Source organism: Rhopalosiphum padi, chromosome 4 (assembly GCF_020882245.1).
Source record: "Rhopalosiphum padi isolate XX-2018 chromosome 4, ASM2088224v1, whole genome shotgun sequence".
In the NCBI taxonomy this organism is placed as follows: domain Eukaryota; kingdom Metazoa; phylum Arthropoda; class Insecta; order Hemiptera; family Aphididae; genus Rhopalosiphum; species Rhopalosiphum padi.
The window spans coordinates 20,377,027-20,392,174 of record NC_083600.1 but is presented as its reverse complement, the minus strand read 5'-3'; the positions used below and the strand labels follow the sequence as shown (position 1 = coordinate 20,392,174).

Sequence of the window (15,148 nt, the reverse complement as noted above, 5' to 3'; positions counted from 1 at the left end):
AATATTTCATGTTTTCAACAACCGGGTTAGTTTATTTAATTCCCTAATTAAATCCAAACTCTAGTGAATATATTCGCCCACGGGCCACGTCTGTCGATTTTAATAGATGTATTATTATGATTCTAAACGTCGGCGTTAGATTTTTCTAACGTAACTTTGACTGAAAAACTAAAACTTGTATAATAATGTGCAGTGTTAATAATATTTCTATAAATATATTCCGTCATTTTAATTCATCGTTTTTGGATGATTATCAACGAAGGAAGAGACGTTTTTGTTTGTTGGTTAACATAATCATGTTTTAAAATTAGTTTTACATAACTTCTGTAGCTGTTACCAAAACCGGTGTCTATCTTATGGACTAAACTGGTTTTTGCTGGACAACCATTTACTATCGCTTTCTTTCACGTTTTTATGTGTTTTAATATTTCTCATTATCCCTTCAAATCTCACATAATTGTGATTTTAAATAAATATTTTCCGGTTACAATTTTGTTTTTTAAGATTTAATTTTTAAATATGTCAAAGGTATACAAAAGTTTTGGTGAAGTTTTCATTTTTAATAATACGTTTTATTTTATTTAACCGTTATGTAATTGTTTCATGAATAGGTAATAATTATTAATAAGTATAGAAACGCCTATAAAAGACATTGTATTAATTTTATAACTTACTTTTATTACTAGTCATATTATGAAAAACATAATATAGACTTAACTTAAGTTAGTATTTACTCGTAAAAGATACTATAAAAACGTTGTTTATTGTAGACGCTGTATATATTATTTAGATTGTGGGCTATTTTTATTATTTAATAATAAACAAAAAACATTTAGTTGTTATAAATTTATGATGCGCTTGAAAGTGTACAAATATAATATACCTATTTAAATTTTTTATACGTACAAGATAGTTGAACATTGAATATTTGTGGTAAAAAAAAACGTTATATTATTAGTTCTGCCTTCAGTTATTCTTGAACAGTCGATATTCCGTTTAATTTTCAAAGTAGGATCTTTTACCTCAAAATTGTATTGTTATTTTTAATAATAACGTAGTTACTATACTGATATTAAAATTATCCCCTTACTGTTTTTTTTTATCTTTTATTATCTTTATAAAATTATAAGCCTCTACACTCTACAGTGTATATTATCATAATTAGACGTGGTAAGCGTAGTGTATATCCTGGGTATAAAATACCTAAATTGGTTATATCGTATACCATTTGACAATATATAAATAATATACGACTATCCTGATGTTCTTTATTTTAATATTAATTTAACAAGTATCCAAGAGATGAAATCATTAAAAAAAGTTATCTAATTTTTTTTTTCGTATTATGCAATTTAGCAATTATGTTCAGGATAAATTTGGAGCTAAATTTGCTTTATATATGACGTATAGTTTTATATTTTATTTTTATACGAGCTACTTGTCTAGTTTTATGAAGTCAATCCTCTCAATTTTCTCCAATATTGGCCTATACTTTTATATTAATTATTTAATCTATTTTTAATACTAACAATTTACTAATAATTCATTAGCTTCTGCATGTTTTATTGAACTACTTAAACCAATATCAATACAATTATTATTAAAAATAAAGGAATGATTATAATTGAATATTGTATCAACTATAATTTGTCAAGTGTTATTTAAAGCTGCACAATATACGAATATAGATAGTGCTTATGAATAATATCTTATAATTAATAATATAATACAAATTACAATACCTATTATTAGGCATATTAAATAAATTACTAACAATTAGATCAATCTGATCACTGCATAATATGTATATGTATATATATATATTATATTATAATATTTTCACTATATAGCATATTATAATAATATCTACAATTTACACGCCTGAAAATTGTTTCTCAAAACATTTGATTGAACTGTTAGGATCAAAATTTAAAATTTCTGTGGATTTTATTAGAAATTAAAAAAATCTAATACATTTGCTTCTTTTTGAAAAGTTTTTAATAATAGTTTTTACAGTCTTCTATGATTCATATTTTCTAATACGTCACAAAAACGTTTAACTCCAGATAAAATTACAATTATACTTATTATAGTTTAATTGGGATTAACCTAATCTGTCTTGGACGATATCGAAAAGGAAAAATAATTTTTAAGGTATAAGTTATTTAATTAAATTATAATTTATTATTATCCTAATATTTGTTTATAAAATATAGCTAATAAACAATACTTACTAGGTATCGAACTCAAAAGTAGGATCATGTTGTTTTGATGATGACTGATGAGTCATACCAAAAATGATTTATTACCGTGTATCAGGTCGAATGACTTATTGTGTATAACATAAAATATTAACAGGAGAACATTTATATCTTATCTTATTTAAGCTAAAATTAAACATATTAAGTAACGTTCAAAATAATTTTATCTCATAGTTGAGCCATTGATTGAAGGCTTTACTATTTATTTGTTTTATATTTCATTAGTTTTATAGTTTAGAACTTCTTCACGCGTTCAATGAATATGGCAAATAGCAAATCAAATATTGTTAAACATCATTAAATTATATCATATTATACGGTTATTTTTAAATTATCGTCGGTTGTGTACGATATTCTATAAATAATATATTTATATAAATAATACTACACGTAGTTATATAAAATATCTATTTCTTGATATTATTCTGAAAATAATTTATAATGCAATATAATAAAACATGTATAATAAATTATTTATGTACCTACAGTTCTTCTACGTAACAGGGATACCTAGGTATTTCGATTAATTTTAACTTGATTACTTTTCTATAATTAAAATTATAATAAATAATAAGGAGTTTTGTTACAAATGATAATATTTTCAATTTTGCGTTTGAAATATTTGAATATTATTATTTATTAGATTCTTTTATCATTTTAATTTTATGATTTATGAATTGTGTGATGTTGTATTACTAGCATTCATAAATTATGTATATTAGTATATTACCTATATTTAACTGTCCAATTACAATTAAAGTTTCCAGGACTTATACGCATACTAATATATTGAAACTCTTTTAAATGTTAATTCGTCATTGAATAATGACTGTTTAACAAAATAGCCTATACTATTATAGTATATATCATATCTACATGTTATATTTTATACATTTTATTTTATGAAATTGTCTTTCAGCAAAATAATTGTTCTTGAATTAATCTGATTAAATATTTTGTAAAAGTTTGAATATTATTCATAACATTTACTTACTTACAATTTGAAATTACATTTTATATCTTGATAATCTCATATACCATATAGTTTATATCAGGGGCGGATCCAGGGGGGCGATCCCCCCCCGTTATCTTGACCTCAATCCGCCCCTGGTTTATATTTTATACTGTATGTCTACTTATTCAAGTATTTTATAATAAATAAGTTTAGATGCCATGGTGCCTCCAAACATTTTTAAAAACTTTCTTTAAAAAAATATTGGAAAAATAAAAATGAATGAAAAATTGAATTCGATGAAAATTATATGCATACAATTATATAATATAGATACCTAAATGTGTTTTTAAATTTTAAATTATAGTTTTATATTGGTTATTATTTTTTTATTTTTTTTAATAATCTTTAACGTTCAGATATTAAAAAAAAAATGATTTTGAAACAAAGTGTGTTTTTCATATTTTGTTCTTACTATATTTTAAAAATACAGCTATTAAAATATTATTAATAGTTAGTATTATGATTTATAATGTTTAACCTTAATTATTATTGTTAATTTATTTTTACGGTGCTATTTAAAGTTTATTAAAAATTGTAATTCCAATTAGGCTTAAAGAAAGTATTCCTCATCAAATTAAAAGTAAATACATGTAGTTAAATTTACCTATTTTACGATGCTACACTCATAAGCAAATTTGGTTTCATTGGATATGATTTTGTGTTTTTAACTTAATATAAGAGCGAATTGATCTATTATCAAATCTAAATTTCATAAATCTTAATATTATCCATCCTTTCTTCGAAATTTTACGATGTTTTATGTTTTAAGCAAGTTATGGGTATTTTTATATTTTAGTATTATACATATTCTTCATTCGCTTAAAAACTAAAAAACTAAAATATCGTATAAACCAACAAGAGATAATAGATAATGATAATAGGTCAATTCGTTCTAATATTAGAGTTAACAACACAAAATCGGTTATATTAAGAGTAAATTTGGCAATGTTATACTTATACATTTGTAAGACAGAGCACGGAGACCACAAATGCGGATGTAGCGTCTTCTAAAGTAATTTTTGATTTCCATACGGCTTAATTTTTAGCTGCTATGCTTCATTGCTAGATAATTAGAAATCGCCAAAATGTTTACCTCTTAATAAAGAACCCGCTCGAATACGCTTGATATAATATTGTAAGGGTAGAACTATAGACCTTACGGATAACGGATAGAACTGATTAAAGGCGATAAAATAATTTGCTAAATAATATTGTTCCTTTATTATAACTCATAAATAATACTTCATTGACCTAATATTATATCAATTAAAGCTTCCCTTAAAGCAGCAATGGGCATATAAATTTTCATTATTTTTTATTTCGATTAAGATATGTTATATAATTATTATTTTATACCTATTGAAAATATTAAATTCTACCTGTGTACAAATAAATAAATACTGTTAACTACCTATACATTATATTTTATAATAATAAATTGTTTTTCAGACATGGCGGCTTCAGTAGATGCTCAAGACTTAAAAACCTTACTGGAAGCAAAGGATACTTTGATTCGTAACCTAGAAACGTTACTTCAGGCCAGGAACAATGAAATCCAAGAGCTCCGGTCCCATTTAGACATGTTTCAAAGTGTGTTTCCGTTTAGCAATCCAGTGTCACCCACTAGTACGCTACATCATCCTCATCATGTGGTGGCTGCTCCGGTACAACAAAGCCAAAACCTCGTTGCTAAATCTCTTACTTCACTTCTGGATGGTATAGCTAGGCCACGTAAACAAAGGGCGCAAGGTATATCTGCCGAGCCTCAGAGCCTAAGTACTATACAAGAACTGAGCCAAAAAAAATTTCCTACTTATCCGAAAAATGACAGGTAATATATTTACATATTATTATTAATTAAAACATTTAGTACAAGCTATTCGATATTTAGTCCTAACCGATTCACTGGCACGATTAATATATTGTTTATAACGTTATAAATGTTCAATGTCAATAATTGCGTTATAATAGCAACTGTTGGTGCAATAGTACCTACCTTTACTTATATTATATATACATATATATGATTATATAATTATTATTTCATATAAACTTAGTAAATTTATTATTTTTGATGTTCATAATTTCTTAACAAGTATAGTTATAAGTCAGTATACCATTGACAATTGAAAAATACTATCAGCATACTAGCATATAATTTGGTTAAATCTAAAGGTTCAATGTTATAGTGCAGTATTAATAATGAACACGTGAGTCATTCTTATTTACCACCAGTTTGTCCAGTTCCGACATTATATTCTTTACTTAAGATAAAATCCTATTTTTATTGTACATAAATGTAATTTTAATATGAACTTAACGCATCAGAGATCGTAATCGATTCTTCACTGTAATAGTTAATTAGAATATAAATTGTGTTGACCAGAGTAATTAATTAGTGCATGTGCAAGGTTGAACAATGTCGCTTTGAATAGACTTTAATTCCAACCTATATTAAGTTCAAATACTCCAAATTGCAGAACAGTAATAAATGTAAATTGTTAATGGGTACTTTATAGTTTATTTTATGGTCAATTGTAAACTAAAAATATTACGTGAACAATTAAATAAAACGTAGAATGCTAATCGACACAACAAAATAATATATATACGGGTTTATTTCTTTGTTTATTTTACACATGAATGATTGGTGAGGTGCTACATTAAACTTTTATTGCCCTTATATACCGAAAAACGCATAACTTGTTGTTTTTAAACAAAGCTAATCAATTATGATTCATAATATATTTAAATGTCGATTTCTAATTATATAAAAAAACCAATTTTGAAGTATTACAATTTAAGTATTTTCAAGCCATGTAAAAATGTACTATTCATACTTTTATTGTGAAAAATAACATTTTCAGATTGTGCATTCTCTTAAATTTATGTAAAAACCACAATAGGTAGAACAATGGCCAATGGGCACCGCTCTGCTGTAGGAACATTAGGTGTCGAGTGCGCTATCTTTAGGGATGTATTAAATTTGAATTCAATGATATATTTATCATCGTATACGAAAAATGATTCTGAGCAGACTGTCTGTATTATAAAAAGTTTAAATATAGTCAAAATATTTTGAAAATTTATTGTAAATAGAAGAAAATTATAACAAAGATTTAGTAAAATTTTAAGTATCTATTATTTGTTTTCGAATTACATAATAAGAAAAGTCAATTTTTATCAAAAAATAAATTTGTCAGAGTTTCCTTGTTTTCCATAATTGTTTTGTTTGTTTTTTCCGTTTACTAAATTAAGTATTTAGAATTTTGAGTTTGACCTGTTTAAAGTACAAGTTAGATACAATTTTATATCCAAACCTACCCCTATTTGTTGAAAATCGAAACATTTTATGAACAACTTATTGTGTACTCTTAACCAAAATAAACATATCGCCATTTATTAATAATACATTGAATTGAATAGAAATTTAGCACAATATATAATATATTTACCTACTCAATTACTAGGTACACATGTGACACACTATGCAATTACCTAGGTGTCCTAGCTATATACTTATACTTGACCAGTTTTTATACTATTTATATTATTAAAATATTTTGATAAACATACGAGTATTATTTAAATTTATTTTGATATATATTATTATATTGATATCTTTAAAATACTAAATATTTAAATACACCATATAACTTGTTTTGTTTGGTAATGTTCTGAGTGAAGCTAGATATTTATTAGTTATACTAAAATTAAATTAATTATAATATAACGTACATTTTTGGTATGGCTATAACAATTTTATATGAAATCCAGTTTAAGTTGTTCTATAGTAATCTGAAAATATTAAAAATACATGAACATAATTATTTTTTTATAACCTTATTAAGTTCAAATTAGACATAATTTGTTTCAATCATATAAAATGTAAAAATGGTTTTATAGTAAAACATAAAAATTTAAATTGTTCTTACAACCTATATCATAAATGAATAATATTCATTTTATTTAGGTTCAATACTCTAGATCAGTGCTGTGGCTGTATGACTGGCGGAAAATTATAATTTTAGTATATACGAGTAATTAAGAAAAAATAATTAATGATTTTGATTTAAGGGGTCTTGACAGTCTTACATTAAATTTAGGGGAGCCTATGACAAAAAAGTTTGAGAAGCACTGCTCTAGATAGTCTTGATCGGTTATAGTAATTTCAAGTTAAAATATTAATATTTTAACATAAAATGAAGATTTTTGTTATTTTATTGTAATTTGTAAAAAAACATTACTTGTAGAGACTAGAAATTAATAGAAAAATTACTAATATAAATTATTAAAACATAGAATACAATATCCTTGGCAATAGACAAGAAACAATCGTACTTTACAGCAAAGATGAAAGATACCTTAGATTTTTATAAGTTTTTGAATATTATTTTTTTTTATTAAATACGCGCATTCTGCACTCATATAATATGGCCGTATAAAATAAAAATGGTAGGATAAATAATCACTAGGAAAACAATTGTTATCAGTAAAATACGACCTCTTATCTGCAGTGTCATAAATAATAATAAAATTTACTTTGATGTCATAAATAATGTGAGATATTTTACATCACAACATCTGTATTATATTATTATCTGTGTTATATTGATATTTTTAAAACGCTGAATATTTAGATATATCTTTATTTTTTTATTCGTTTTGCAATGTTCTGATTAAAGCTAAACAGTAGATATTTATTGGCTATACTAAAACTAAATTAATTATGAGATGTTTTTGTTCAGTGATGTCATAAACATATTTTTGAGTGGGAAGAGTGCATTAAAAGCTTATAGATTAAAATGTTGACACAAATGCCAAAGGAACCATTTTTTAATTTTTCCGGAAAACTTTTCGTTTAGTTATGCTATATATTGTTATATTAATATGCTATATATGCTATATTAATATGCTATATATGCTATATTTTGTTGATAATTTGAATGATGATATATTGATAATAAATGTTATTGATATTCCTTAATGAATATTTAGAAATTGAGTTCTATTTATTATATACAATCTGATGAGTGATGACGGAAATGTTTTATCAAAAGTGATCTACGCTTGTTCCAATACAACAACGTCGCGGCCGTGTCACAGTAATTTGTATACACTTGGCATATTATCAATTTGTTGTAATGTTTAAACCTATAATATTATTATGTCAATTAGTTTATGATACACCGCACGTTTCAATCAAACGATCACGTCCATGGGCCATGTCATTTAAAAACCTATTTTATTTATTACCGCTATTATAGTTGTATAAACGTCTTATATCTGTAATCATTAATTTAATATATTTTTACGACTCATAAAATATTTAATATAAATAGGAACTAGGAACTTCGTGTAATTGAATGAATTATATAAAGTACCATACTACCATACCGTACGTCTTATAATATGATATTATTATATTATTATCTATGTTTAAAAGTACAAACATGAAAATAATATAGGTATTTACTTATTATTAATCTGAAAACAGATTTGAATTTGTCTTTAAGTCTATTCGAGATCGACATTTTTTATATACAGGTTTAATTTATGTAAATATTAAAATATAAATTATTAATTACTAATAACATTTTAATTTTATATTATAATATTTATCTACCTTGTAAGCAAATATATCCGTTAGACCACCTGAATTCCTACTACATAGTATATTTTAATGAATTAGTTATATTATTTTGTATGCAATTAAATATAATTACAAAATGGTAATCAACAATTAAATGTGAAAAATCTAATAGTTAAAGTACATTGTAAAAATAAATGTCTACGGTAAATCATGTTCGGTTAATGTATATAAATCTATGTATGATATTCATTATGCAAATGTTATGTTTTAATGAAATAACAATAATATACATTATACGGTAATGCTGCTATGTGAAAATATATCGGTCACTCGTATTTCACTATAATATAGCTGTTTTCTACTATACTTGTATATACATTTTATAAAGTATATATTAAATGGGGTATCGCGAACATATTTCACAATAATTTACTATAATAATACGACGATGATTGTCGTAAACACAGATTATACTGAAACACGTGGACTCTGCTACTTCAATATTGTTTATTTTCTTTCTTAGATTTCCATAACGACCTCTAGACTAGGTCATCATATTAATAATACTCATTAAGTCATTACTCGTATAATATTGAATATCAGACATCAATATATCATACAATTTAATTATCGTAACCATCTCTAAAATAATACTGGACACAATTTTAAGTTATAAACTTATAATGTATACTGTATGTCTGTATACTTTTATACTTTGTACAGGAAATATTTTGATCTCATAATATTTATGCGTTTTGGCTCTTGCGAACGTGCAATTTTTTGTATATATGTACATAAATCCTTTTAATACATGAAAATCGATAGAACTAAAAAAATTTCCAAAAACTCGCATCGTCAATCGGTGAACGGAATAATAATATTGTGTGACGTCTGTGATAACTATACAAATAATAGTTATAAGATAAACAGTATTATTATATTATAGTAGTAAATAAACAGTAGCGACGAGATTCGGCCAACAAGCTACAAACCATTGCGGGACGTCCAATTAAAAATTGTCGTGCGTCGTACATCCTGGCCATCCTGCATTTTAATATCGTACAATCATTATTATATTGATACTTGAACACCGCCGGCCGCCGTCTATTTAAACGCATTTATGGTCGGCGTTTTTATATTATATTAATAGTATCGTGGACAGAACACCACAATATTTTATTACAATCCAACAATGCGCCACCGATGTTCGGTTTTCTTTCATTGTGATATTTTACATACGTCGTGTACGTAGTCACTATTATAGATAAATGTTTGGGGGTGTAGAACAAATTCGTTTTAATAATATCATACACATCGAAACAAAAGTTTTTACTCTTTGGAGGGGGGCAAATGGTCCCTACAACCTTCTTCCTGGGAACCAGGTCGGGACCACCGTATACGTCTTTCTATATATATCGCTGATGTATTCAAACCTTTTTCATCCGACGGCTTCTTCGTCACTTCACGATGTTTTGGTGTGGCGCTGATTAAGGGCACTGAAAGATAATGTTTAATTATTTATAATTTTTTTTCCATTTCTATGTCATGGCTATCCTGATAAAAATTCGCAACGCCTCTTAAAGCCGTGACCAGTTACAGACCAATTAACGGTGGGGAGAGGTGAGACGGTGAATCTGTTAGAAATTTAAAAATTGGGCCTTTTTAAATCTAGTCGTCAATTTTAAAGATTAACACCTCTTCATTATGATTTTTTTAAATTGCTACGACGCTGCATGGTTTAAATACTTCTCATGTACCGTGTTATTATCCTGCGGTTTTTATGGTACTCGTCACACTTATTTATGACTAAAAAACCTAAAAAAATAAATATCTTAAGCTAACGGGCGCCAAGCAGTAGGTCGGTCTGCGGCCGGCGCGATCCGAGTTTTATCGCGGTACCCACGTGGAACGAAGAGGTCAGCTGAGATAGATAGAGAGAAGAATCGCGAAGACGGACAAGTGGAAAAGGAAGGCTTGTATAACGAAATCTGCGTGTTATAAAAATAGTATATTTTTCTAATCGAGTTGACCTTGGCGCGGGTGCGCGCGCGACGTTCGGACCCGGTGTGCGACGACTAAGCGAAGCCGTCGTCCGGCGGCGATGCCAAACTTCTCAACCATTATTCGGTCGACTGTTTCCTCCGCCGTCGCCGCTGCCGATACGTGTCGGTCGTCGTAAAATGCGGTATTTCTATTATCTATCTTTAGTCATCAATATTATTATTATTATTATTATTATCTTTGTCGTCGTAAATATTGCAACTGCTGCGATCATTGATAATGTCATAGCATGGAATATTGTTATTTATAAGAATTACGGTTTCGACCTACGCGCTACTGACGATGGACAGAAGTCGTTTTGCGCAGGGACCATATAACCGCTCGTCAGACTTGACGTTTTCTCATGATCCGAATTAGTGATATAGCGATAGCGAGAAGAGATCGACCGTGGTCGTGGTCGATGGTCGGTTGCAGCTGCGACGTGACATTATTTATCATCTGGATTCTGGATCGTTGCCGGCAAGCCGGTCACTCGGCGGGGAGACCCGACGTACACCGTCTTGTCGCAGCCCGTCCGAGTGAAGACGTACAGAATAAAAATAATAATACCCAACAGGTGGCCGACAATGGTTTGTTGCCATCTAGCGGACATCGCCGATGACTAACCGTCGCGCGTCGCTCGATAGATAGATGTCGTTACATCTTGCGGCGGACCGATTTCGTTCGCCCAAAATATGTTTTGTATTATGTATACTTGTCTTTATTATGTATATTGTATAGCATACGATTATGTCATTACTCGTATTATACTATATAGTAATTGTGTTATGTACACTGAAACAGCGGAATATTTTTTTTTCATCGTTTACATAAAACGACTCGTGGTTTTATTCTAGTATACATAGGCATTAGGTATAAGTGTATAACTAATTGAAACATAAATGTGTGGCTTGAAATCAGTATTATTTAAAATAATTTCTTAAATATTTTTGAGTAACACAAATAACATAAATTAACTCTCATAATTATTTATCTGTTTTACAACAGATTTCTCCTCCTCACCATTGGATTAAGGATTTTTAAAACCAAAAATATCTAGAAACACCCATTGGCGCCCGGAGGGGGGGGGCAAGACGAGGCATTTGCCCCGCCCCTGTAATTCAAATTGAATGTTGAACATTTTAACTTTTATTTTGATTTATAAACATTTCATCGATATTTTTACTTTAGTGTGTGAGGTTGATATTTGATTTCATATAATTCAAACACATTTTGTAGTTTACAAGGAATAAACTTTTTTTATTGTATTTTTTGGTGTTTGATTTCATTATGCCCCTCCCTGATAAATTTCCTGCGGGCGCCCAAACACCTACAATGCTAATGATTATTCTTAAAATATATATTTTTTTTTATTTAAATAATAATTGTATATTAAATGGTTGACTTTTTAAATAAAAAACCAAGAGAAACCAAAACCGGTTCTTATGTTGGTTTTTTAAGTCTTGCACCTTATGGCATTTTAGTTAGCAAAATCGCACATAATATTCGTTAAATATTTACCAAATTCACCAGGTGTAAAAAACATACATTTGGAAAAATCAAAGACTAGTTTGTTTAAATTACGTACAATGTCTGCAAAATAATGATAAAAATATTTAAAATTTCCATTTTTTAATTCTTAAAACTAATACAATATAATACATTTTTAAAATAGATCACGCTACCATATAATGGTCATCATGGGCATGGTTGAGCCAATACGACTTCACATTTTTGAAAATAGATTTTATAGATAAAGGGTGGATTCATAAATTCACACATCGTTTGATACTAATTTGAAAATTTTACGATAATTTTATGGGTGTGATAAGTCTTATATTTAGTGGGACCACCTATCCATGTGTAGTCTGTGATTTGAAAGTTCTGAAAGTGAAAAAGCAAATTCTCGAGATTTATTGACTAGGATTGACTTATTATTTATCTAAAAAGAGTATTGTATTGTTGAAGCACTTGAAACTGATTTTAGAGAGTAACGGCATACAGTGGTTTTTTTAATATAATTTATTTATTTAATTCTTTTTGCATTCGTTTCACCCATTGAAGAAATTTACAAATTGGGGATAGCAATGAGTTTTGAAAACAGAATTATTAATTACAATCGATTTTCGATCACTATTTTAATGAATATTTATTATTACCTAGTTCTTTATAAATTATAGTTTAGTCGTTTAGATAGATTTGTATACTGAAGTTCATACTATTATTGGTTACCGAATCGTCCTCAACATTAACACAACCAATAAGATTGTAAAAAAAAAAAAAATGGCAGGGAAATATGCTTGGTGTATCACTGTCTGTAGTATGTATGTTTTATTGGAAGTAAGCCGTAATTAAACTATAGATATTAAATATTACATTTTTTGCATAGATACATTTTAAGTATTAAATTTATTCATGTAGTCAAGTGTGTTTTGTATGTATAATTTAATTCGTTTTAATCGGCGACCCGAAAATGTTACGAGCATTTATTTAAGCTACTTGCTTATTATTATAATCAGTATTTAATTGTATAATCATTATTTTTTATCCGTGTTTAGTTAACTTTCGGTTAGACTTTAAACTTAATAACTATTTAATTTTATCTAAAAACTTGAGATAGAGATAAACAGACCTAAATCCTAGACTTTCGTGTTCCTGTGAAATGATAAGCTTATCATGTTTTTAAGTTTAAACAGTCAAGAATCAATATTAATAACCTTATATATTTTTTTAACTATGATTTGATTTAGGTTGAAAAGAATTTTCAAAAATAGTCCATAATTTCTTCCAATTTAAATATTAACTTGATAAATTTTAATTGAAAGATTATATTAAAAAATATTAATTTATTTAAACAAAATAGTTTTACAATTTTATTAATCATAAAGAAAAATTATTGGATTGCTACTTCATATTATTTGAATTACGTTTTCTGATATAAATTATAAGTGTTCTAGATGTTTACAGTTGTTTGAACTAGAATAGGACTATAATAAACCTATTATGTTTATTAATTCTGTATTTTAGGTCAATTATCTTGTCTTACATTTCGAGTTCTTAAGTTTGATTAAATAGGTATTAGGTATAATTAAATAAATTTAATTATTTATTATCAATATATTATTATATACAAATATGTGCTGACATATTATGTTGACTATAAATAACTTTATTTTTAATTCCTAGTTTAGTTCGTAGGTTTTTGTAATTTTGTATTACTATCCGTTATTTACTCGTGATATTCAATATCTTCTAAATAATTATAAAATAATTTATTTAAGGTACTTATAGCAGTATAGCGTTATAACTTTGAACCATTTTATCATACATAGGAATTCCAGTAGGTACATCACATAATATTAGTGATTTGGTTCGCCTTTATTTACATCTAACCTAATGTTTATTATAATTTATATTAATATAATATTATCTAAATATTTAATACCTATATATGGTTTCATAATATTGAGCTCTGTGCACTTAATATTATTAACTGATATTTAAATACTGTATGCACAATTTATATAGCCATAATTTATAATTTTTGAGTTGCATTTTATCAATAATTAATAATTATCGATTGTCGTAGTGTAAAATGCATTTAATTGCAAAGTTACGTATATTTATAAAGATCACTTATACAGTATATATATATATAGAATGTTGTACATTTTAGAACACATTTAAAATACAATTCTCCAGCTTTTTTTTTACAGGCAAACGAAAATTAGTTTTGGCACACTTATATAAATATAGATATTATAGTAAGGAACATTAATTATAGCCGACAGACGTGCAAAGATTTTGATGATATTTTTAGTTAAGGTTTGAATAATCAGGTTAGAATACTGCGAAGTTGGTAATTTTTCATTTACATAGCTGACATCCTCCCTATAAACGTCTATTTGTTTAATATAGATAAATTAACGTGTTTGAGGTCTGTTTACAATATTTTATTACGGATTAGCTGTCCTATCGCATGACATCTGCCAGGATTACTTTGGCAAAATAAAATACATTTGACTTGTAACTACGCATTAAAAAATCAACACAAATTAATACATAAAAAAAGAAAAAAGATTTTATTATTTTTGTTCGTTTCATTAGTTTTTATAAAATCAAATTTGTTGGTTATAATATTATATTCTTTATTCCCCATACTTAAGTATCTTATATTTTTATTGTATTATTGACGCAACACCCGCATGTTGTTTCCGTCTTACAAGTGCAGCGCAACAT

General features: G+C 27.0%; 1 protein-coding gene across 2 annotated transcripts in view; it reads left to right on the top strand.

Annotated features, from left to right (window-relative positions):
- The window catches only part of LOC132929539 (cGMP-dependent protein kinase, isozyme 2 forms cD4/T1/T3A/T3B), a 159,804-nt gene that overhangs the window by 75,729 nt on the left and 68,927 nt on the right, over window positions 1–15,148 (top strand). For both annotated transcript variants that reach the window (XM_060994941.1, XM_060994940.1), the window contains one exon: window positions 4,726–5,107. In XM_060994941.1, coding sequence (XP_060850924.1) covers window positions 4,726–5,107 — 382 coding nt within the window. The remainder of the gene's footprint in view (window positions 1–4,725; window positions 5,108–15,148) is intronic.